Source organism: Coptis chinensis, chromosome 6 (genome assembly GCF_015680905.1).
Source record: "Coptis chinensis isolate HL-2020 chromosome 6, ASM1568090v1, whole genome shotgun sequence".
Classification (NCBI taxonomy): Eukaryota; Viridiplantae; Streptophyta; class Magnoliopsida; order Ranunculales; family Ranunculaceae; genus Coptis; species Coptis chinensis.
In genome coordinates this window covers 90968318-90992249 of record NC_141461.1, presented here as the reverse complement: position 1 = coordinate 90992249, position 23932 = coordinate 90968318, and the positions used below count along the sequence as shown (strand labels likewise).

General features: G+C 36.1%; 2 protein-coding genes and 1 long non-coding RNA gene across 3 annotated transcripts in view; 2 read left to right on the top strand and 1 right to left on the bottom strand.

The window, feature by feature from the left end:
- Nucleotides 1–10860: 10860 nt before the first annotated feature.
- On the top strand, nucleotides 10861–21230 carry LOC147495345 (uncharacterized). Its single transcript, XM_086568365.1, is given in 7 exon segments — nucleotides 10861–11504; nucleotides 11849–11925; nucleotides 12042–14955; nucleotides 15571–15623; nucleotides 18407–18493; nucleotides 18639–19166; nucleotides 19276–21230. Coding segments are annotated over 5 exon segments (5535 nt in total). The 5' UTR covers nucleotides 10861–11504; nucleotides 11849–11925; nucleotides 12042–12043.
- On the bottom strand, nucleotides 16623–17288 carry LOC147495346 (uncharacterized). The gene is made up of 2 exons (XR_015197454.1): nucleotides 16929–17288; nucleotides 16623–16826 (listed from the first exon to the last, which is right to left on the bottom strand). It is a non-coding gene; the product is annotated as an uncharacterized LOC147495346 (long non-coding RNA).
- Nucleotides 17981–23932, top strand: part of LOC147495341 (uncharacterized) — a 25318-nt gene continuing 19366 nt past the window's right edge. The window contains exons 1-3 of the mRNA XM_086563974.1: nucleotides 17981–18184; nucleotides 18446–18522; nucleotides 18639–18772. The gene's annotated coding sequence lies outside the window, so the exon portion shown is untranslated. The remainder of the gene's footprint in view (nucleotides 18185–18445; nucleotides 18523–18638; nucleotides 18773–23932) is intronic.

Sequence of the window (23932 nt, the reverse complement as noted above, 5' to 3'; positions counted from 1 at the left end):
TCACTATTTTGGCGGGAAATGACGTTTGACATGTGTCCCTAGCATTTATGATAAGATAGTTTAGCAAAAGACTGCACCTTAACCGGCACGTGTTAGTAATCGAAACTTAAAGAAATCAATTGGGAATTAGGGGGAAAAAACCGTCCTAGTGGACCTCAATTTGGAAACCCTAACTGACCTTGATTTTAATTTTGTTTCACTTTAATTTCCATATTCTAACCCTCATTTACGGTTTGATTTATTGGTGGATAAATGAGAAAGTTTAACTTGACATGTAGAATGTCATTAGATAAAATGCAAAAATTAATTGGTGGATTTAGTAAGGAAGAAAGGGAAGATTTTGAGAAGTCTTATTTTCGAAGTTTTTTGCAAATCCAAAAAAACATGCACGCAACAACTACACTTGTTTGTGCCATAGCTAGCCACAAAGTTGGTAGACTTTGCTATTGGATTGGTAACAAAGATTTGGTGTTCAAGAAGAGTGATGTTGCATTGATTACGGGTCTTAGTGTAAACTATGTTGCTAACTCATTCTACACCACTGACGTGAAGAATAACACATCAGAATTTCGTGCTAGGTTTTTTAAAGGAAACACTGTTAGCGAGACAAACATATTAGATGTTATTTTAGTGGTGGCGAAATCCAGTGGTAGTGAAGATAAAAGTGGTATATTTAGGCTCAATAAGTTGTATGTGCTGCTCCAAGTTGTGCTTCATGGATCTTCTAGGACTGTAGATGGAAGGTATGTTGATCTTGCATACGACCTAGTTGCTTTTGATCAGTTTCCATGGTCAAAAATATAGTGTTAGCCGAGAAGGACTCCTTTGTAGTTTATGGTTGTGTTATTTGTTTTGATATTTTGGCATATCTTCACATCCCCTCTCTTGGGGCTCGTAGGGCATATATTGAATGGTACATTCCCAAGAATACTTGATTGGGATCTATTGCCTCCCAAGAACTTACATTTCAGACCTGGAAGAATAAGTTTGAGCCTCTTAAGGGTAAGGTTATTGCTTTTGACACTTTGGATATTGAAAAAGATGAAATGAAGGTGGCTTTCAACCAACAGGCCACACAAAGTGTTGCATCGGTTTCAGAGGAGATGCTTAAGAGACAGGCAGACCTATTGAAAGGTCTTGCAAGCATATCATTCAAACTCTGCATTATTTATTATTTGAACCGACATTAGTTTCCACATGAACATCACCAATCCCTGTAATTCTTGAGACTCCACTGTTACCCATCTTCACCTCACCAAAATCACCATAATTATAGGTAGTGAAGAAACTCCTGTGCGGTGTGACGTGATAGGACACTCCGGTATCTACCACCTATTTTGTATCATGACATGAGGTACTCACCATAATCTGACACAATTCCCAATAGATCATCGTCTGAAGCTAATGCGGTAGCATTTTGGCTTGTGCTTCCATTCCTCTTTACCATGTCTTCGTGTACACAATTATTCTTCTCATCCCTATTTAGTGCTTTACACTCATATTTGAAGTGACCCTTGGTGGCACAGTAGTAACATTGTTTTTCTTTCTTAGGAGTTCTAGATTCACTCCTAGCTTTGCTTTTGTCATCACCTCTAGAATGAGGTGGTTTTCTACTTTTACCTCTTCCCCACTTTTATGTGATAAAGATCTCTGAGTGAGAGGAGCTACTCCGTGAACCACTTCTTGTCTCCTCAGCTCATTCAACAATGCACCAGTAACCATTTCCATTGAAACAATATATTCCATCCTTAGCGGATCCACCAAGAGAAACCACTACAACAAAAAATACTTTAGATCACTGTTAAAAACAGTGACAAAAAGTCTTTCATCACTATTATTTTTTTCCAAAACCGTGACGGAGTGGGGGTCCTTTTTTTTCCCCAAAACCGTCACAAGTATTTGTTCTATACTAGCCTATCTCTACTATAAAAAACGGTAACAACTTATCAAAAACCGTCACAACAAATCATATCATTTGTGACGGTCATAAAAAGTACCATTAGTCATGACGGTTTGGGTAAAACAGTGATATGTATATTTTTTTATTATTAAAAAAACGTGAATACCTGAATAAACTACATACCTTAATATGATCCATTAATTTTCAAGTAACACTCATATATATTGCTAATTTCATTGAAACATTTCAATCCCCCTTGGATAACCAATATATATTTGTACTTAATCATAAAACGTAATGAAGTAAATAACACATTTTCAATCTAATTCATATAAATATAATCAGCCTAATCCAAATCCAAATGAAAAAATAACCTAATCTCGTCAAAGTCGATCACCCGCATATGTCTTCAACCTTATGGTTCATCTTCGTCTTGAGGATAGTTCATAATGCATTCTTGGATGAACATAACAAAATCTATTCGAACTTCATTTATCTCCTTGTTGGTGAAGGCTTTTTTATGGCTAAGATTTTTTAGTTGGAATATAAGAAACAACAAGGTTAATATTTTGCAAAATAGATAAAAAAAAAAAAAGTTAAAAACATAATTGCTAAAGATATCAAACATAAATTAAAGTTAAAATGTGAGAGGTATTTTATTTACTTTCAATGGCAAAAGAGAAGGATCACTCATTATGTCTCGCATGAAGTGCATTGCATGAATACCACATTGTTTACCATCTGGTTGCCTAGGGCCCTGCAAAAATATAAAATTGAATTAGGGATGTTATACATCAAGTACATACATAAATAGTAATTGTAATCGTTTACCTTGATGCGGTGCCAACATGGTTTTTGAGAACTTCTATTCACTTGGATCCTTCTTAAAGCTATCAACGCACTTCAAGTTAAAAAGTTTAACAACTAATGTCAATATAAGAAATAAAAAAATCTACATATATAATAAAAAAAAATATACCAATAAATGCGCATGGAAATAGTTACGTACGTGTTGATAATGATTTCCATGTCACCGGTGCATTTAATTACCATGTAACAAATCCAACCAATAAACATCCATACTAGACAAGTCGATGACAATCACAATCCAATGGAACCTAAAACTGAACAAGTTATTAACTAGCATTTAATATGTACTTGTAACCAAATATGATGAGTTCAACAAAACCAATATAATATATGTCCATACCATGGGTTGTAAGGAATGAAAACAATTTCATTCATGTTTGTTTCCCTCAATCTATCAAGAACAAGTTTAGTTTTTGCTTTTGAATCCGCAGTACACGAACTACGTTAAAATGCAGGCCACATGGCCAGGAAGTACCTTAGACATTCCCTAGCCCTAAACATACTATACTATGCCTATGTACATGATACACAAGGACAACTTGGTTAACTTGCTTAAACTGCTCCTAGTAAAGGTGGCCTTGAAAAATTATTTTAGAAAATTATAAAACTACAATGAATAGGATGGAAATGATACCATATGAAAAAGAGAGCACACATATAAATTTAACAATTAAGCACCTTCTAATAAAGTTCACATATTACATACAATGCAAAGCAATTGCTAAAGTGTTCACCATCTGGTTATGAGTTTACAGCCTCACCACCCTGTTAAATTAGGGAAGTACTAGCAGCCAAGTAAGAGCATTCCCAATGCAAGCCACTCTTATTCACCTCCACATCAGCTCTATTTCCCCTTTTTTCCACCGTTTTAGTGAAAAGCAAGGTGAGGCTGCCCAATGCAAAGATGAATATTAATATTGGACGGGATGTTGGATTTCGTCTGGAGGCATTTTGATCGAGACAGAATGAAACATCTCGTCTGGTATTTTTTAACGAGACGGAATGAAACATCCCATCTGTGCACTTTTGTGTTTTATTTGCATCATTTGCAAATGTATCTTCTGAACGTGTAAAGAAACCCTCCAACATACCAACTGATTTTTCTTGGTTCCTTTTGACTTGGCTTTCTTCGATCCAAGAGGACGCTCAATTTCTTGAGAACTCTCCAATTCAACTCCACCAACACTTGGTGAATTAGAAGTTGAATCTTTACCATCACTTTTGCGACCTTTTCGATCCCTTTGTGGAGCGGCTTGACTTTGTCTCAAAAATGCTACTCCACTTTGGATTATCCTTGAGTATAACATAGCAATGATCAAGTGAAAAACACGCTTATTCTTCTTGTTGGTACGTCATCCTTGTCTCGGACAACTAAAAAATAAAATAATAATTATACTAAAATAATCACTAAGACTAAGATAATTAGACTAAGATTGAGATAGAAATAATAATTAGACTAAGACTAAGATGGAAATAATTAGACTAAGACTAAGATAATCAATAATTGACAAATTGACGAAGTTGTAATTACCCGGCTTTGTATTGTAGTACCACTTGCATTTTGAGCCTCCACCGCATTCACAATTGCAACAAACTTGTTCATCATTTTCAAAATATATTTCCATCTACCGCAAATTGAATCGGAAGACCTATCCGACCGATGTGTTTGATTGAACTCGTTTGTTACACGATTCCAAAATCCTTTTGCATTTTGGAAAACACCAACAACGGAGTCTTCACTAATTTTTATCCAAGCAAGACATAGAGCTTGATCTTCGGACATGCTAAAGTGAGTATTTGCTTTTGCTTGAGTGCTACCATTTGCTTGAGTTGTTTGAGATGCTTGAGATGTCATTTGAAATTAAATCTACTGATTTTGAAGAACTTTTTTTTGAAGAACTGATTTTGAAGAAGAAGAAATATGATTGTTGTGATTGTTGGAAGTGTGAGTTGAAATGGAACAAATATTGTATATATACCAGAGTTTTTATTTTTGACCGTTCTAACTTTCTGACCGTTGTTGAACTAGCCGTTAGGACTCCGAACGGGATGTTTGATTCCGTCTGGAAAAAAAGAAATATAGCTAGACGGGATGTTGGATTTCGTCTTATGAGTTTTGTAATTCAGACGGAATCAAACATCTCGTCCGAAGTTCACAACTCAACCACTATCTCGGTTGAAGGTTTCACTCTCGTTTTGGCTTGGGAAAATAGTCACCCCCATTGTTACATTTGCATTGGGCAAATATTTTTGACCATTTGGAGGTGAAAATTGTCAATTCCCCTTGATATTCACCTGCATTGGGAATGCTCTAAGAGAAGAAAATAAATGGCCAATAGCCTTGGGCATAACCATCACCAAATTGCATCCACAAAACCCCTCTTTTGGGTCCTACAAGTATAAAGAGAACACAACTTGTATAACTCAATGAAATGGAAGCAAACCATCCTTAATAGGAAAGATATTATCCTAAGACACTTGCCGATGATATCTAAATTATGTTTGGTATGCTCTTTAGTTTGTACCTTCCAAACAAGAACAGTTAAATCATAACATTGAGATTCCATATGATAGACCATGGGAAGAATAAATTAATGAATGAGAATGTAGAGGATACAACCATATATTCATATCCAGACAACACCTCTTGGAAAAAGATTAATTAATCTAATCAAATGTACTACAACACTCCCTAGCAAAGCAGGGGCGGATCTAGGATTTTAGATCGGGGGCATGGAGTTAACCTTTAAAGATATTTTAGGAACTAATAATCAATGTCTACGGAAAATTATATGAATATCTATTTGAGTTCATAATTAGCTAGCATTGATAAACAAAAGAGTTATCGCTTTTATTACCTTACCCAAAATAGACAAAATAGTGTTTTCACTATAGACCTAGACAAACATAACAAAGAAATGTGCAAGAATAACATAGCACATTAGCATCACACTAGTGAAGTTTTGACCTACGTGGATTCTTATTAAATACATCTATTATTGCATCCAAATCAACTTCTTTAGCAAATTCCCGTTAAATGTAAATAGCCATGCAATCTGCAAGAAATTCATCCCCCATCTTGTTACGAAGTCGTGTTTTGAGTAATTTCATAGCTGAGAATGCTCGTTCTGTAGTTGTCGTAGAGACAGGAAGTGTCAAGACAAGACGAATCTTTCTATCAATCAAATAATAGATCTTTATCTTTCTTGTTTCAACTAGTCTTTGACATAATTCGGAGATGGTAGACAATTCCTAAAAAAGATGATGCTTGAGCACATCAAGTTTGTAATGTTGTAGTTGACTTCTCAAATGATGTATCTCTTGTTTCATGAAATCTCCACAATAAAACTTTTCTACGAGTTTGCAAATGTCATCAATATAGAAGGACTTAAAAGCATCTTTCGGATCCAAAGCAGAACTAAGATAAAGAAGCTCTATTGTTTCTTCTGGAAATCTGTTATTTAATTCCACCAACTGGTAATCTATTACAGCATTAAATAACTCGACGCGGTAGTGATGCTCAACTATAATGTAATCTCTCTACTGGCAAGAACGACATGTACTCGTCATGTGTCGAGCACCCACATTAGATATTAGGCATATCAATGTCATGCTTTTTGCAAAACAAAATCACATCGCTAAGGAAAGTGTCCCAAGAAGATCCTTTTAATTATTGAAGAAATGTTTTCGTACTGGAGACTAAGCTAATAGCATTTAAAATGTCTTGGGACTCTTCTTGTAGGGATTTACACAAGACATTTGTAATTGCCATAGTTTTATGCAATAAATGAAAAAGAAAGACACTCAAAACTTTTCATTGCAAGATCGAATAACACCTTTAACTTTCCCACGCATAGAGTTGTTTGACCCGTTCTTCATGACACTTTCAATAACTATACAAATTAAATCAAACATCTCTTTCAGGCTACAAACCGAAGCAAAATGAGAACTCCATCTAGTATCTCCTGCTCGTTGCAAAGTAGAAACTTGATTAGCTCCTTTTCCAGTAACAAGTTCACCACTAGCTACCAGCTTATCAATTTTATTTTTCCGAGTATCTTCCAACTCCTATTTACACTTAGGCGCAACATGAAGATTAATAATGGAAGCCAACTTGGAAAAAAAACAACCAAACATCATAAACATCTTTAGACGCCACAACTAGAGCAAGTTGTAGACAATGTGCAAAACAATGCACATAATATGCATATGGACACTCATTCAGAAACAATGCCTGTAATCCATTCTATTGACCATGCATATTGCTAGCACCATCATAACCTTGACCTTTCATATTTATAATATGCAAATTATGGCGAGCAAAGATATTGTATATAGTTTCTTTCAAAGTTAAAACGCAAGTGTCTTTAACACCAACAATACCAAGAAAATGCTCTCTAACAAAACTACCTCTATTAACAAATCTTAGGACAATCGCCATTTGCTCATTGTTTGAATTATCTTGTGCTTCATCAACAAGGACACAAAATTTTGCATCACCAATTTCCTCATGAATTCTCTCTCTCACTTTATCGGCATAGATATGCAAAAATGTCTTTTGAATTGAATGTGAAGTATATGTGGCATTTCTCGGAGCATATTTTAATAATTCTACAACCTTGTCATTCAACATCGCTGCAAATCCCAACACTCTCTTGAAATTTCCACAATTTTTTTACTTTTTGGACTCGTTATGGCCTCTAAAAGAAATCCCTTGCAGTGCAAAAAATTGAATACACTGAAGAATAGCTTTGACTAGCAAACGGTTCTTAACAACCTCTTCTTTAGATAATGTATTTAACACATTATCTATATGTCGAGAAGGATGTAGGAACCGTTATTTTAGAACGAATATTTCTACAAACCGCGAGAACCCACGCGCAGCGGAATTAATGGGGTTCTCACGATTTTGGATAGAAAACATACCTTTTGAGAATCGGCTTAGATGTAATCTTTGAGAATCAAAACTTTATCAAATTTGAAATCAACCCCTTGATCTTCTGTTGTATTCCTTTAGAACAGATTGGACGTTGTGTGGGTAACGGTCTACCAATCCCCTTCTTTCTCACAAAGTTAGATCTAATTTTGGATCTATCTTTCCTTGCCTATTTTTCTAATCCAGTGAATAGTGAATTTCGGCCAGAGAGAAAGTATTCTATTTATAGGCTACGACAGGGACTATGAGGAGAAATTAGGGTTGGGCCTCCTGACTGGCTTAGGCTTCCCATGTTCGCCCAGAACATACGACCCAAGTCCGTCAACAAATGACTTATTCCACTAAAGGCCATTGTTGTACTACCGCCCTAATCCCAAATTACGTGTCAGCGTTTATGGGCTCCATATTATATGCTCGTTGATCTCCCCATGTTTAAGATATCGAATGTCCGTTGATTAAGTCAAGTTACTGACAACTACATTAATCAACTTCTTATGTCCTTGCGTAGTACCACTTAACCTCATTGTCATGTCGAAATAAATCCACCTGCAGGGTTTACATGACAATCTTTTTGAGCTCATCATCAACCCGACTTCTTGCGGGACACGAATTCCTTCTATAATTAACAACACACATTACATACAATGTCATTACCCAATCCATCGAGTTTGTTGATTCACAAATGAATCTTACTCATTGATGATTTAAAGCAATGTACAATGCATGTAAGTGTTCGTTATTATATCTGGATTAGGAGGACAAACATCCATAATAACAGAGACGTTTGTTCTCTTATATAGTAAGTATAAAGAGAAACAAACTCACTTGGTTCTGTTCAATACACACAAAGTGTACTAGTGTAATCCTATAGTCAAGATAGACTAATACTAAATTATACTACAACCGTACCAATGGTTTGTCCAAATCCATCTAGGTTGTGAACGATTACTTATACTTTATGAGGTACTGATGATATGATCTTATGTGTGTTCACACCATATCATCTACAACATAAAGTATTAGACACATGCATATAACTAATAACATATATAATATGCATAATATTTGCCCATATGATTCTCATTCAAAATATAAAGAATTAGAGTTAATACAAAAGTAATGCTTTTAGTATATAACCCTATCAAAAAATTCATGAAATTTTTACAAGTTATCATCACTGACCTATGAGGTGAGCATGGACCTCCTTCATGTTGCAAAAAAGAACACTTCTTTCCATTATTAATCTTCTTTTAACATTTAAAACCTTCAACGGTGAATGCAGGATGCTTCGGCGGATTTGTTTCAAATATAAAACATGGAAAATAATAAGCTCTATCTGTATGGAGTGAGTACTCTAGCCAAGGAAAGAGTGTGAACCAAGAGGAGTTGAACTGGCGAGTTTGCTTTCCGAATATGGTGGATGAATACTCTTTCACACTGAGTTCAAGTAACCAATGCCCCTTTCCAAGAAAAGCTTGTTGAACATCATCTTGTTGATTAACCGGGTAATTATATATTGGAGTACGTTTACCCGGATCACATTCAAATAAAGATGTGGAGTCAACTTCTTCAACACTAACTCTTTGGGCTTGAGGAGAAGGTTCAACTTGCTCAATTTCAACAACTTGAACTTGTGAAGGAGGTTGGCCATCTCTATCAAGTCTTGAAATATCAAAACTAGATGTAGAAGTTATATCATTTCCCAGGGTGACATCTTTGGGTTTAAAAAAGGAAAACATTGTTTTAATTTTCTTACGAGCTTGATGTTTAGACATTCTTACCTAAGATAAATCATAATAATTTCGTAATCAATAGTTTGCTCTATACTAAAAAAAAAAAAAAAAAATCACAATAATAACTACAATAATATTCAACTAATTAAATAAGACCAAAAATTAAATGACAATCTAATACTACAAGTTAATATAACAAAGAAGGGTGGACTGGGTTGACAAATTTCACCTCACAAGGTGATACGTGGTCGTGCCACCCCCAAACTATAGCTACTCAAATGTTTTTCTGGGGTGAGTTAACAAGTTTTTTTTGGGTGAGTTAACAAGTTTTTTTGGGGTGAGTTTACAAATTTTTCTAACCTTACCCACCCTATACAAAAAAAGCCTGGACTGTTTTTGGGTTGAACTTTTATGGGTTGTTGGGCTCTGAAAACATGAGTATAGGGGGGAATGGATGGATGGATAAAGGCCGCATATTTGTGCTATAATGGGAAGGATCCTAAAGGCGCTACAGATTCTTGCGTCTGGCACGACGTCGAGACAAATACTAGTATAATACTACAAGTTAACAAGGCAATAAGTCAAGTAGTCAAGTAGAGAACACATTAGTATTTGAAAATTGGAAAACAAAAACAAAATAAAAAATATAGACATAATGCAAAACAATTTATCTTAGATAATGAATAGTTAAATAGGAAATAAAATGATAAATGGATTGGGTGCAGAATTGGAACTGCCTGTTGCGAAGACAATAATAGAGAACAAAATTTTCTTCTGTGAACAGTACAACAAAAAGTGCTATTTTGTTTTTTTGTTTAGAACTCTCAGTTTGTTTGTTTATTTGTTTGTTTGTTTTTTGTTTTTTTGTTTTTTGACTTTTTGACTTTTGTATCTGTGTCGTATGACACGGACAAATACTAGTATAATACTACAAATTAACAAGGCCATAAGTCAAGTAGTCAAGTAGAGAACACATTAGTATTTGAAAATTAGAAAAAAAAAAAAAAAAAAAAAATATATAGACATAATGCAAAACAATTTATCTTAGATAATGAATAGTCGAATAGGAAATAAAATGATAAATGAATTGGGCGCGGAATTAGAACTGCCTAGTGCGAAGACAATAATAGAGGACAAATTTTTCTTTTGTGAACACTACAACAAAAAGTGCTATTTTGTTTTTTTGTTATGACTTTTCAGTTTTTGACTTTTTTTGTGATGGTGAGAAACTGGGACCGTGACTTATGGGCCTATGGGCTAGTGGGCCGGAGGGATTTTGACTTCACTGACTTGTGAGAAACGAAACCTCAGTCATTTTTTTTTTTTTCGCTACTAGCAGATGCGTGTTCATACAGTCATACTAATATTTTTTTTTTGTAGATTCGCCTCTGCCGAGATCACCTGTATATATAACTTACTCTGCACATTTCTTTATATGCCTTGCCTTTTTTTCTTGCCTCGTTGTTAAGAGCTGATTAAGTGAATTTTCTTTTTCTTTCTGGTGTTCCCCTTATTGATTAATGAACCAAAACGTCACTTAGTGGCCATTCAATCCGTAATATTCTGTTTTTTAATGCTTGATCAGGCGAAGGATTATCTAGTGAATCCACGACTGACCTCTACAATGCTGCTACACAGTTTACAATTAAACCGATGTTAATTCAGGACCAGACTTTGTACAATTTTGAACTGAATGATATGAACAAAACCACAAGAATGTATTATTGTATATATTTACACCATTCATAAAAGAATTCACATTTGTAATGAAATTTGCATTTTTTATGTCAGCAAAAACAGAAAATCGGATGATCAAAAATTCAAATGAAGTTACGTACGAAGTCAACAACAGTTACATACATCTTACTTTCTTACCAGTCCCGCCACCACGCGCAGTAAGATAAGATATTTGTGGTTTTTTTCAAACAGAGTAGTTGGTTTTTTTCATTTCATTACAAACAGCAGAGAGAGTTTTCCATAACTTCTTTGTGGTGGTCTGCTTAGCTTGGTCGATCTTGGACTAGTACTCAACTTAACATCACTCGATCAATTATTATATTACAAGGTCAGTTCATTACAATTTTTTTCTTCCTTTGTATGCTGTTGTTATTATACACTTGATTATTACTCTATTTTTAATCTCTCAAAAATATTATCCTACGTTCCATTTGTATGTTTATCTACTAATTCTCCACCTTTATTACTCTCTTTTTTAATCGTCATTCATTGTTAAATGTTCACAACATAACCATGTTTTGCAAACTTGAACTCTTGATCCATCACTTATTTGAAATTTGAGCTAACTAATTCTACTGATTAAGTCCAATGATGACTATCTCTTAAAAGTTAAAAACTGATTTGTATTTTTAGCTGCTAATTCTCCACCTTTACATGATTTTAAATGTGTAGATATCCAATTTGTGCTTGAACGTTTTCCTTTGGTTCTTGTTATTAGAGGTTCAGAGAACAGCCAACTGCCCAAACAAGTGAGATTATACATATTCTCTATTTACTTAATGTTATGTATTTTACATATATCCTACCGGAGTAGCTCTATCATGTCTCATCACTTTAATTGACAACCAATGTGTTGTAATGACAGGTATGGAAGTTGCTGCATCAGTTGTTGGAAGCGTACTGACTTGTGCGCTTAATCAGTTCGGTGTCATAAGTCTGAGTGACCAAATTCAGATATTGAGAGACAAAAAAGGAGAACTGATTGCCAGAGTTAACAAGGTGAATAAAATATTGCAAATTGCAGAGGTACAACAAGGAAAGACGCGCACAAGTGAAGCACAAAATTGGTTAAGTGATGCCAACAATGTTATAAATAAGGCGGATGATGTGGACAAGGAAGCCAACGTGGGAAGGAGATGCCTAAGTGGAGTTTTACCGAATTGTTGTTCGCCTAGTTGTCGTTTACGACTGAAGTTGCGTGAACAAATTTCGGAGTTTATTAAAGAGATGGTTGATCTATTAGATAAGGCTAGTCGATTCTCAGAAGAGTCTTTAACGTTTTTGGGAATGGAGATGCTGACTACAGGGCTGATTGGTAGTACTGCTGATGAGAACCTCAAGATGGTTTGGGAATGTATAGTAGGTGATAAGTTTGAGAAAATTGGTGTCTACGGCATGGGTGGCGTGGGAAAAACCACCATTATGAAGACAATCAGTAACCAGCTCGTGCAAGAACATATTCGTTTTGAAAATGTTTTGTGGGTCAATGTATCCAAAGCTGTTGATGCTCAAACACTTCAAAAGCAGATTGCGAAAGTACTCGGTTTGGATCTTTCTGACGAACAAGATGAAGATAGTAGATCGTCATCATTGCTCAGAGCATTGCATAGAAAGGGAAAGTTTGTGCTTATCCTAGACGACATATGGAAGCCATTTAATCTACATGAGCTAGGAGTTCCCGAACCCACAAAAGACAATGGGTGCAAGATAATATTGACTACCAGGTCAAGTGATGTGTGCAAAGGGATGTTGTGCCAGAAAGATGTCAAAGTTGAACCGCTTTCTAAGGACGAAGCATGGGAACTATTCTTGGTAAATGTCGATGAGGAGTTTGTTCCCGAAGTGAAAGAGATTGCAAAAGAAGTTGTTGCGGAGTGTTGTGGTTTGCCCCTTGCAATCGTCACAATTGGTCGAGCTATGAGAAGCAAAGATGTTGGTGAGTGGCGAGTTGCATTATCAGATCTGAAGAAGTCTATAAGTTTGAACATGGACATGGAGGAACAGGTCATTTAGCGTCTGAAGTTCAGTTACGATCGATTGAGGGAGAAGAATCATCAGAAGTGTTTCTTATATTGTGCACTGTTCCCTGAAGATTATGAAATCGACACTAGTGAGTTGGTTGAGTGTTGGGTTATGGAAGGGTTAGTCGAGGGATCAAGCAAAGAAGATGAAATGCTTCGTGGCCATGTTATACTGAATACACTAAAGCGTTGTTGCATGCTAGAAGAAGTTTCTTTAAAAGGTCGTTATGTTAAAATGCATGATTTGATTAGGGATATGACTCTTTACATCATGAAAACAAAACCTAAATTCATGGTCAAAACTGGGCTTTCATCAATAGAAGTACCGCATGAAGATGATTGGTCGGAAGAACTTGAGAGGGTTTCATTTATGCATAGTCGTATACAAGATATTTCGATTATTCCCAAATGCCCTAAACTCTCGACATTCATCCTTTATAAAAGTTATCATGTCCAAAACGCTGCACGTGGTTTCTTTATGCACATGAAAAGTCTCACGGTTCTCGATTTATCTATGACTAACATTGAGTCGTTACCAGATTCAGTCTTTGATTTGGTAAATCTTCGTGGGTTACTCTTAATTTATTGTAGGAGATTAGTTAGAGTGCCTTCTCTATCCAAGCTTCGGTCACTGAGAGTGTTGAAGCTCACAGATTCGGTCATAGAAGAACTGCCTCGAGGCATGGAAATGTTGGTCAACCTTAGAAGCCTTGATCTCAGTTACAATTATAAATTGAAAGAAATGATCCCCACGGGATTGATAGAAAAGTTTTCTTTACTTCAAGAGTTAACATTGCGGGATATAAAACCGGATTATGTGTATGCGCGAGAAAGAGGGAGAGATTTTGTGGAGGAACTCTCAAGCTTGGCACAATTGGAAAATCTTGATATCAAATTTCACCAGTTGTCGGACTTCATTGCCCATGGTGATAAATTTGGAAACTTTGAAAGATTAAAAAAGTACTTTATTATGGTGGAAAACAAATTTCGTGACTATTTTCACGATAGAAGTCTATGTTTGTCCAACTCAAAGGGTATTCCTTGCAATGCCTTCTCATTTCCGAAACGCATTCAATTTCTTGAAGTTGGAGAATTTAACCAAATCACAAGGTTATCAGAGTTGCCCTTACATGATTTGCAGCAGGACCTAAGAGAACTCGTGATTTATTTATGCAATTCAATCGAATTCATAGTACCAGAAGACGAAGAGGGCATCTTCCTACAACGGATTGAGAGCATGAGTATCGCATCGTGTCAGACTCTAAGCAAGATATATGAGAAGGTCCCAACACACGGAGCTTTTCCTTGTTTGAAAAGTTTGAAGATCTGGGGTTGTCATAATATCAAAGTTTTCTTGTCGTCTAAGTTGCTTCAACAACTTCTTAACCTTGAAGAGATTGAAGTTGTGAATTGTAAGCAATTGGAAGAGCTAGTGGTAGAAGAAGAAGAAGAACCAGTTGAAAACACTGGTACTGGAATTGATTATACTGTCGCACTCCCAAGGTTGAAGACATTGTTCTTTCGGAATCTACCGAAACTGAAGAGCATTTGGAAGGGCATGATGGTTTGTGACTCTCTTCAAACAGTTCAAGTACACTATTGTCCTGAATTGAAAAGGCTCCCTCTGTTCAACCGAGAACATCAATCAGCCCCACCTTCTCTCAAAGAAATCAAAGGAAGCCAAGGAAGCCGAGAGTGGTGGGATTCACTCGAGTGGACTTATCCATATCCTGAACATCTCTTTAAAGAGAAGATATAGTAGGTTAGTTAAGGCTTTTATTCTTTTCAATTTTCCTTTTAAACTTGTTCATAATCTGATCTAATGAAATTTTCCCTACTATTATAAAATCAAGGTCTGGAAGAATTAATAGGTCATGCTGATATTGTTGTTCAATTGATTGAATTTTTTAATTTTATTTTTTTTTTTTTTTTTTTTTTCCAGTTGAACTGATTTCTAGAATTTTTGACTGCAGGATACTTTGGTAATGTTAAGAAGAAGAAAAAAACAAATTAAGAATTTGTTTAGAATTAAGACAGCAAATGGTTGGTTCTTTAGAATTTCAGATTATGATTTTCATTTATCTTGTAAAACCCGCAAAAGTTAATTCCCGTTCTCTCTTTGCCACTTATGTTTCAAATAGCTCTGTCTTTAACTTTTAGGGCTTGAGCGTGCGGAAGTGAACATCAGAAGGATTAAACTTGATGAAGATGAACGTCAGTATTGGTATGCTCTAATACCCTCATGTTTTATGGTCTTCTTCATTCTTTTTTTGTAGTTTTTTGTTATTCCCAAATATTGTAGTTACTTGCATCTGAAATTGATTTTTATTTTTATCTCTGCTTTTGTTTTTCAATTTGTCATGATGTCCATAGTTTTTATCCCATGTTCTCATCATCAATATACCCAACATTCACTTTACTGAAGTGTAATTAAATAAAAAATCGCTAGAGTACCTTGAAACCCAATTCGAAGTTTAGTATTGAACATTGAAACCCAAGTGCACATCTTTTAGATTTAGATGGGAGAATGATATTTCCTGGTGACGGTAATAATTTTTCGTAGCATTGGCAATCTTTTGGCAGGAAGGTGCTGGGAACGAACTGTAGACGAAATCATCTTTTTCTGCTTAATCACTATGGTATCTTCCCACAGTGAGAACTGTTCTGCAGTAGTTATGTGTCGTGGAAACCAATAAGCTACAAAGATTTGCTGCCGTGGGGAACTATATATTCACGACTATATATTTCTGCGACATATATGTTCCTGCGGCAAGCAGTTGCCATGAACACCAACAAAAACATAAGTCTTCGGTGGCGGTAGTTGGGTGGCGGTAGTTGGTTCGATGATTGTAAAGAGGAGAGATACCACGAGGAGTCAAGGAGAGCGTGAATCTTTTGAAACGATTTAAATTCATTCGTGTTTTAAAAAACAAATTCAGTAGAAAACGATTTAATTGAAACGATGGGTGAGGGGTGCTATGCGTTGTGATTTGAGAATAATGGAGGGGTGTATGTCAGGTCTATTGATTAATGGAGAAGTGCTTATACGGTATAAGTTATACCATAAAACTTGTTCAAGAGACAGGAAGGGAGATGGCAACAACGAGACTGATTGGTAAAACTACTGCTATTGTCAATTACTATAAGCCACCTAAATGCCGTCCCATCTTCGAATTTTGTAGACTAACCTCCCATTATACTCCTAAAAGCCCTAAACTATGTTACCCTTTGAACACCCTCGTGACATCGTCAAGTGTCTCCCCCTTCTCTTCAATTATGCCCGGCAAAATTGTCAACAGATCACCTTCCCAAGGCAATTGCCTTGAAAGAGAATGAACTCTTCTCAAAACAATTAAGGTGTGTACCCATGGTATTTTCATGTTCATATTCAAAGAAGGAACTCTAGGTTTGAGGATGATAAAGCATCTTAAATATGTGGGTGAGTATGGTGTTTATTTAAAGTAATCATATGCAAGGATGATAAAATTATGTATTATACAAGATTTTAATCATCATTTTAGCCTACATCTTCATCAACAACTTCATCATTTCCGTCATCATAGTTATTGTCACCACTGCTCGGTACAATGTTCTGCAAGGAAAGTAGGAAACCATAGGCCGTACTGCGGCTGCACGAACGAAAATTCATCAATTCTGTGGAATCTCCTTTTCTCCCCTCAAATAATTGAACTAAAAATAACAAAAGCAAAATATCTTGTTATTGTTTTAACCTTGATGTTGCATAGCCTGTGCCCTGTAGGTTGTATGTTGTTGTGAAACTGGAATGTTTGTGCCAACTGTAGCCAACTCCAAAAAAATAAAAGATATAGTAGGTATATTTAGTATGTGGTACACATTTAGAATTAAACAAATATTCCGATGAATAAAATTCTTAAGTTGAGGCCATTTGTACTAGTCGTAGACTCGTAGTAACTAGATAAGCTAGCTGAGCTAGGAAAGTAAAGAAAGATGTAGTCCTGGGTCAAATACTTTTGATTGCATGATATGGGCGTAGCCATATAAGTGTAAATTCTCTGCAGTTACTGAATTGGTTTGGTCTATGTCTTTTAAAATTCCAATTTATCTTTTGCGCCTGGACAGGACCTGAAGCGTCGATCTCGTTGACATTGTGTTTGCACTGATGTCTGCCAACTTTGAGTTACTGAAAATAATCCCTTTGCAAGTCCTCCTAAGAAAGAGATTAGTGGGGAAAGAAACACCTGTAAGGCATCTTTTGGAGGAGGAGAGTCCAGGGAGCCTGCCATTTTTCGAAATGGAGCAAAAGTGTGATTTTGAGTTATCCTTGCTAACAGAGTCGAAAGGGGATTTACATTAGTGAGATGAATTTCCATGTTGATCTTGTAACCGCTTGACCGCCCCAGAGCAAGGAAACTTCTCCAATCTTAGTTTACCTATTCAGGCTTCAAAATTTCCATGTTGATCATGTTGATCATGTTGGTCAGTTACCTATTCAGGCTTCAAAATTTTGATTTTAACTAGCAAGTTATGTTCTCATTCATTTATTTTTATACTACTTAGTTTACAATTAAACCGATGTTAATTCCGGACCAGACTATGTACAATTTTGAACTGAATGATATGAACAAAACCACAAGAATGTATTATTGTATATATTTACACCATTCATAAAGAATTCACCCTGATGACATTTGTAATGATATTTGCATTTTTTATGTCTTCAAAATGAAGTTACTGAAGTTACGTACCAAGCAAGTCAACAACAGTCCAGGTAGGATCTTACGATCTTAGCAAACTACCAAGCATAACATTCAAATGATGACCTAGTAATAATACACTGTAAAATATGATATTTGTGGCTCCCACATTCTCTCTTTCTTATCACCATTGTCATATACAAACAGCAGAAAGAGTTTTCCATAATTTCTTTGTGGTGGTCTGTTTAGCTTGGTCGATCTCTGACTAGTGCTCACCTTAACATCACTCGTTTAATTATATTATATATACGGTCAGTTTATTACAAATTTTCTTCTTCCTTAGTAGTTGCTGTTATTATACACTTGATTATTACTCTTGTTTTCTAATCGTCATTCATTGTTAAATGTTCACAACATAACCATGTTTTGCAAACTTAAATTCTTGATCCATCACTTATTTGAAATCTGAGCTAACCAATTTTGCTGATTAAGTCCAATGATGACTATCTCTTAAAACTGTTTTGTATTTTTAGCTGCTAATTCTCCACCTTTACATGATTTTAAATGTGCAGATATCCAGTTTGTACTTGAACGTTTTCCTTTGGTTCTTGTTATTAGAGGTTCAGAAAACAACTAACTGGCCAAACAAGTGAGATTATACATATTCTTTATTTACTTATTGTTATGTATTTTACATATATCCTACTGGAGTAGCTCTATCATGTCTCATCACTTTAATTGACAACCAATGTGTTGTAATGACAGGTATGGAAGTTGCTGCATCAGTTGTTGGAAGCGTACTAACTTGTGCACTTAATCAGTTGGGTGTCATAAGTCTGAGTGACCAAATTCAGACATTGAGAAACAAAAAAGGAGAACTGATTGCCAGAGTTAACAGGGTGAATGAAATATTGCAAATTGCAGAGGTACAACAAGGAATGACGCGCACAAGTGAAGCACAAAATTGGTTAAGTGATGTCAACAATGTTATAAATAAGGCGGATGATGTGGACAAGGAAGCCAACGTGGGAAGGAGATGCCTAAGTGGAGTTTTACCAAATTGTTGTTTGCCTAATTGTCGTTCACGACTGAAGTTGCGTGAACAAATTTCGGAGTTCATTAAAGAGATGGTTGATCTATTAGATAAGGCTAGTCGATTCTCAGAAGAGTCTTTAACGTTTTTGGGAATGGAGATGCCGACTACAGGACTGATTGGTAGTACTGCTGACGAGAACCTCAAGATGGTTTGGGAATGTATAGTAGGTGATGAGTTTGAGAAAATTGGTGTCTACGGTATGGGTGGCGTGGGAAAAACCACCATTATGAAGACAATCAGTAACCAGCTCGTGCAAGAACGATCGCTTTTGAAAATGTTTTGTGGGTCATCAGATCCAAAGCCGTTGATGCTCAAACACTTCAAAAGCAGATTGCGAAAAAGTACTCGGTTTGGATCTTTCTGACGAACAAGATGAAGATAGTAGATCGTCATCATTGCTCAGAGCATTGCATAGAAAGGGAAAGTTTGTGCTTATCCTAGACGACATATGGAAGCCATTTAATCTACATGAGCTAGGAGTTCCCGAACCCACAAAAGACAATGGGTGCAAGATAATATTGACTACCAGGTCAAGTGAAGTGTGCAAAGGGATGTTGTGCCAGAAAGATGTCAAAGTTGAACCGCTTTCTAAGGACGAAGCATGGGAACTGTTCTTGGTAAATGTCAATGAGGAGCTTGTTCCCGAAGTGAAAGAGATTGCAAAAGAAGTTGTTGCGGAGTGTTGTGGTTTGCCCCTTGCAATCATCACAATTGGGCGATCTATGAGAAGCAAAGATGTTGGTGAGTGGCGAGTTGCATTGTCAGATCTGAAGAAGTCTACAAGTTTGAACATGGACATGGAGGAACAGGTCATTCAGCGTCTGAAGTTCAGTTACGATCGATTGAGGGAGAAGAATCATCAGAAGTGTTTCTTATATTGTGCACTGTACCCTGAAGATTATGAAATCGACACTAGTGAGTTGATTAAGTATTGGGTTATGGAAGTGTTAGTCGAGGGATCGAGCAAAGAAGATGAAATGCTTCGTGGCCATGTTATACTGAATACACTAAAGCGTTGTTGCATGCTAGAAGAAGTTTCTTTTAAGATTGACCGTGTTAAAATGCATGATTTGATTAGGGATATGGCTCTTTACATCACGAAATCAAAACCTAAATTCATGGTCAGAACTGGGATTTCATCAACAGAAATACCGCACGAAGATGATTGGTCGGAAGATCTTGAGAGGGTTTCCTTTATGGGAAGTCGTATAGAAGATATTTCAATTATTCCCAAATGCCCTAAACTCTCGACATTCATCCTTTCTCAAAGTTATTATGAGGATCGTAGTCTAAAACACGTTGCAAGTGGTTTCTTTATGCACATGCCAAAACTCATGGTTCTTGACTTATCTTGGACTCTTATTGAGTCGTTACCTGATTCAGTCTCTGATTTGGTAAATCTTCGGGGGTTACTCTTACTTGATTGTGAGAAGTTAGTTAGAGTGCCTTCTCTATCCAAGCTTCGGTCACTGGGAGTGTTGATGCTCACAAGTTCGGCCATAGAAGAACTGCCTCGAGGCATGGAAATGTTGGTCAACCTAAGAAGCCTTGATCTCAGTGGCAATCGTAAATTGAAAGAAATGATCCCCACGGGATTGATATCCAAGTTTTCTTTACTTCAAGAGTTAAAATTGGAAAATCTCTCAAGCTCGACACAATTGGAAAATCTCTCAAGCTTGACACAATTGGAAAATCTTGATATCGAATTTCACGAGTTGTCAGACTTCGCCTATGGTGAATTTGGAAACTTTGAAAGGTTAAAAAAGTACACTATTAGGAATTTTGGGGTAGTATTTGCCCCCAGTGAGCAGGAGAGAATGCTATGTTTGTCCAACTCAAAGGGTATTCCTTGCAATGCCCTCTCACTTCCGAAACGCATTCAATATCTTCTAGTTTATAAATTTAACCAAATCACAAGGTTATCAGAGTTGCCCTTAAATGATTCGCAACAGGACCTAAGAGAACTCTGGATTGATTCATGCAATTCAATTGAATTCATAGTACCAGAAGACGAAGAGGGCATCTTCCCACAACGGATTGAGACCATGAGATTCTATTCGTGTCAGAGTCTAAGCAAGATATACGGAGCTTTTCCTTGTTTGAAGACTTTGGAGATCTGGTATTGTGATAATATCAAAATTTTATTGTCATCTAGGTTGCTTCAACAGCTTCTTAACCTTGAAGAGATCCGAGTTGGGAATTGTGAGCAATTGGAGGAGCTAATTGTAGAAGAAGAAGAAGAAGAAGAAGTTGAATGGTAGAACAGCAAAGAACAACAACCGAATGCTTTGGAATCGTTGGTGAAGGAATTGTACTTTCGCAATCTACCGAAACTGAAGAGCATTTGGAAGGGCGTGATGGTTTGTGACTCTCTTCAAACAGTTCAAGTAATCAATTGTCCTGAATTGAAAAGGCTCCCTCTGTTCAACCCAGAACATCAGTCAGCACCACCTTCTCTCAAACAAATCGAAGGAAGCAGAGAGTGGTGGGATTCACTCGAGTGGGGTTATCCATGTCCTCAACATCTCTTTATAGAGTATGTGAAGGCTTTTATTCTTTTCAATTTTCCTTTTAAACTTCTTCATAATCTTATCTAATGAAATTTTCCCTACTATTATAAAATCAAGGTCTGGAAGAATTAATAGGTCATGCTGATGATGTTGTTGCTTTTATCCACAGATAAATTTGGATTTATATTGATTTCAAGTGGAGAATCAGAAATTCAGTACTTGTTTTGGTTTCAATTGATTGAAATTTTGAATTTTATTGTTTTGTTTTTTTCTAGTATTTTTGATTGTGGGAATCATCACCGATAGTATTGGAACTTCTTTTGGTTGCGGGACTGTGTCACCAATGTCAACGGAACAACAAGCGTGTTGTTGTCTTTTGTTCCAATTGCACAAAACGCTACTGCCATCCTTGCGTAACTGGTAATTCGAACTTTAAATAATTACTGCCATCTATTAACTAGAAATCTATTTTCAATCTAGAGTAATTTGTAATCTAGAGTAACTGCGTAATGTGTTGTTTTGATGCATTGATGAAAAATTGTGTTCGCGCTACTCTTTATAGTTGTAACTCCCTAAATGTAATTTGTTAGTAACTCCCTAAATGTAATTTGTTAGGACGTAGAAGACCAAGAGTTTCAAAATGGGAATTTGCACAGTTCAAAAGTGCATATACTTTTTCTGATTTTTATGGCTAAATGATAATTTTGTGTAGAATTATATAATGAGCTTTTGAAATTTCTGGTTTCTGTATGGAGTATAATGGGTACCCTGAAAAAATGAAGGAGCAAATTGAGAATGCATGTCCTGTTCATCCGTAGTTTCAAGCTTTTCATCAGAAACTTTGTTTCTTTTTAGGATTTTGTTTGATTTGTTATCGTTTTTAAAGGTTTTGAAATAATTTGATAGATAATTTGTTGTTCAATTTATCCACAGATAAATTCGAATTTGTATTGATTTTTCGTGGATATTCAGAAATTCTAGTCTTGTTTTGGTTTCAATTGATTGGAATTTTGAATTTGATTGTTTTGTTTTTTCAGTTGAACTGATTTCTAGAGTTTTCGATTGCGGGAATCGTCACCAATAGTATTGGAACTTCTTTTGGTAAGGGTAAAACTCAGAACGACTTCTATACTCTCAATTATTTGTTCCTGTCAATCAATGGTGTCTATGTGTGTATCTGCAATGTGATTTGTTGAACAGTCAAAATGGACGCAGAGAACGCAACAACTTAATGTATGAACAAGAAGATGTATTTGAATGAGGATTTGATTTAATTTGTATTGTTTAGGTTGAGTATATTACTATATACCTATTGATCTATGAAACGAGTTTTAGACACATTTCTTCAAACTAGATAAGTTTATGGTACTATATTTGTAAGTCTTTTGTGATACACAATGCATATCCTGTTTGATTTAAGCATTTTGTGGAGCATCCTAAGTATGTAACTAACTGTAGGACTGGTACTGCAAAGAATGTCGGCTCATTAATTTTCTTACTAACCACTTCTATTAGTACATTGTATGCATAGACTTTCAAGAACTTTTGCTTTGACATTTATCTTTAGTCTGCTGAAATTAGCATTAAAAAATGCAGATAGTTAAAAGGGCAGATGGTTCAGAGGAAACTCTTGAGACCACTGTCTGGCTATTTAGTCCTTCGTTGGAAATTTGAACCGTCTCATTCTGCGTACATGTCCCCCTTGATGTTGGCAAACCAAAGCGCCGTGATCGTCTTCTGTGGAGGTTAGTAAGATACGTATTATATGTGTTACGAGAAATGTTTCCATTTACTCTATATTGACTCTCTAGAAATATTCCTCATTAGTATGGCGTGACTTGTTCCCATCGCATTGCCTTCTTCAACAACGATAATTGCAATACATCCATTTTCAATTTCCATAGAAGCTTCCCACAGCTGGAACTAAGGGAAGGCCGCTTAGCCTGGGGGTAATGAAGTGTATTCTTCTCGGAGACGGTATGTTGAACGAGCTCATGGTCAAGACTCAAGATATGGATGGCAAGGGTGTAACTAGGGCCTCAATAAAAAGATCCGACCGGGAGGGAGCTCAATCAGAAGGTTTATTAACAGATGTGGGGTTGGTCGAGAACAACCGTTGGTTGTTCCATTCCCTGTCCTCCAAAAAGAGTGGTGGTTGTGGTTCCAAGATTCTTGAATTGAGACGTAGCCTCAAGGCTAATTGGGCATGTAACTTGCTTAAGAATCTTGATAAACCGACGGCAACTCTCATTTCCCAAATGTTGATTCCCCTATTGGGTGTTCTTCATGTCATTCTTTCTTTGTGTGGAAGGTCTTTAAAAATCTTGAAGTGAGGCGGCAACTTCATTATTTTGTGGGAAGGTTTGTATTCGAAATGATAGTAAGGACAACTATTTGTATTGCCCCAATGCTGTTGACCTGAGAAATGATGAAATTGAGCAATTTCAAATTCA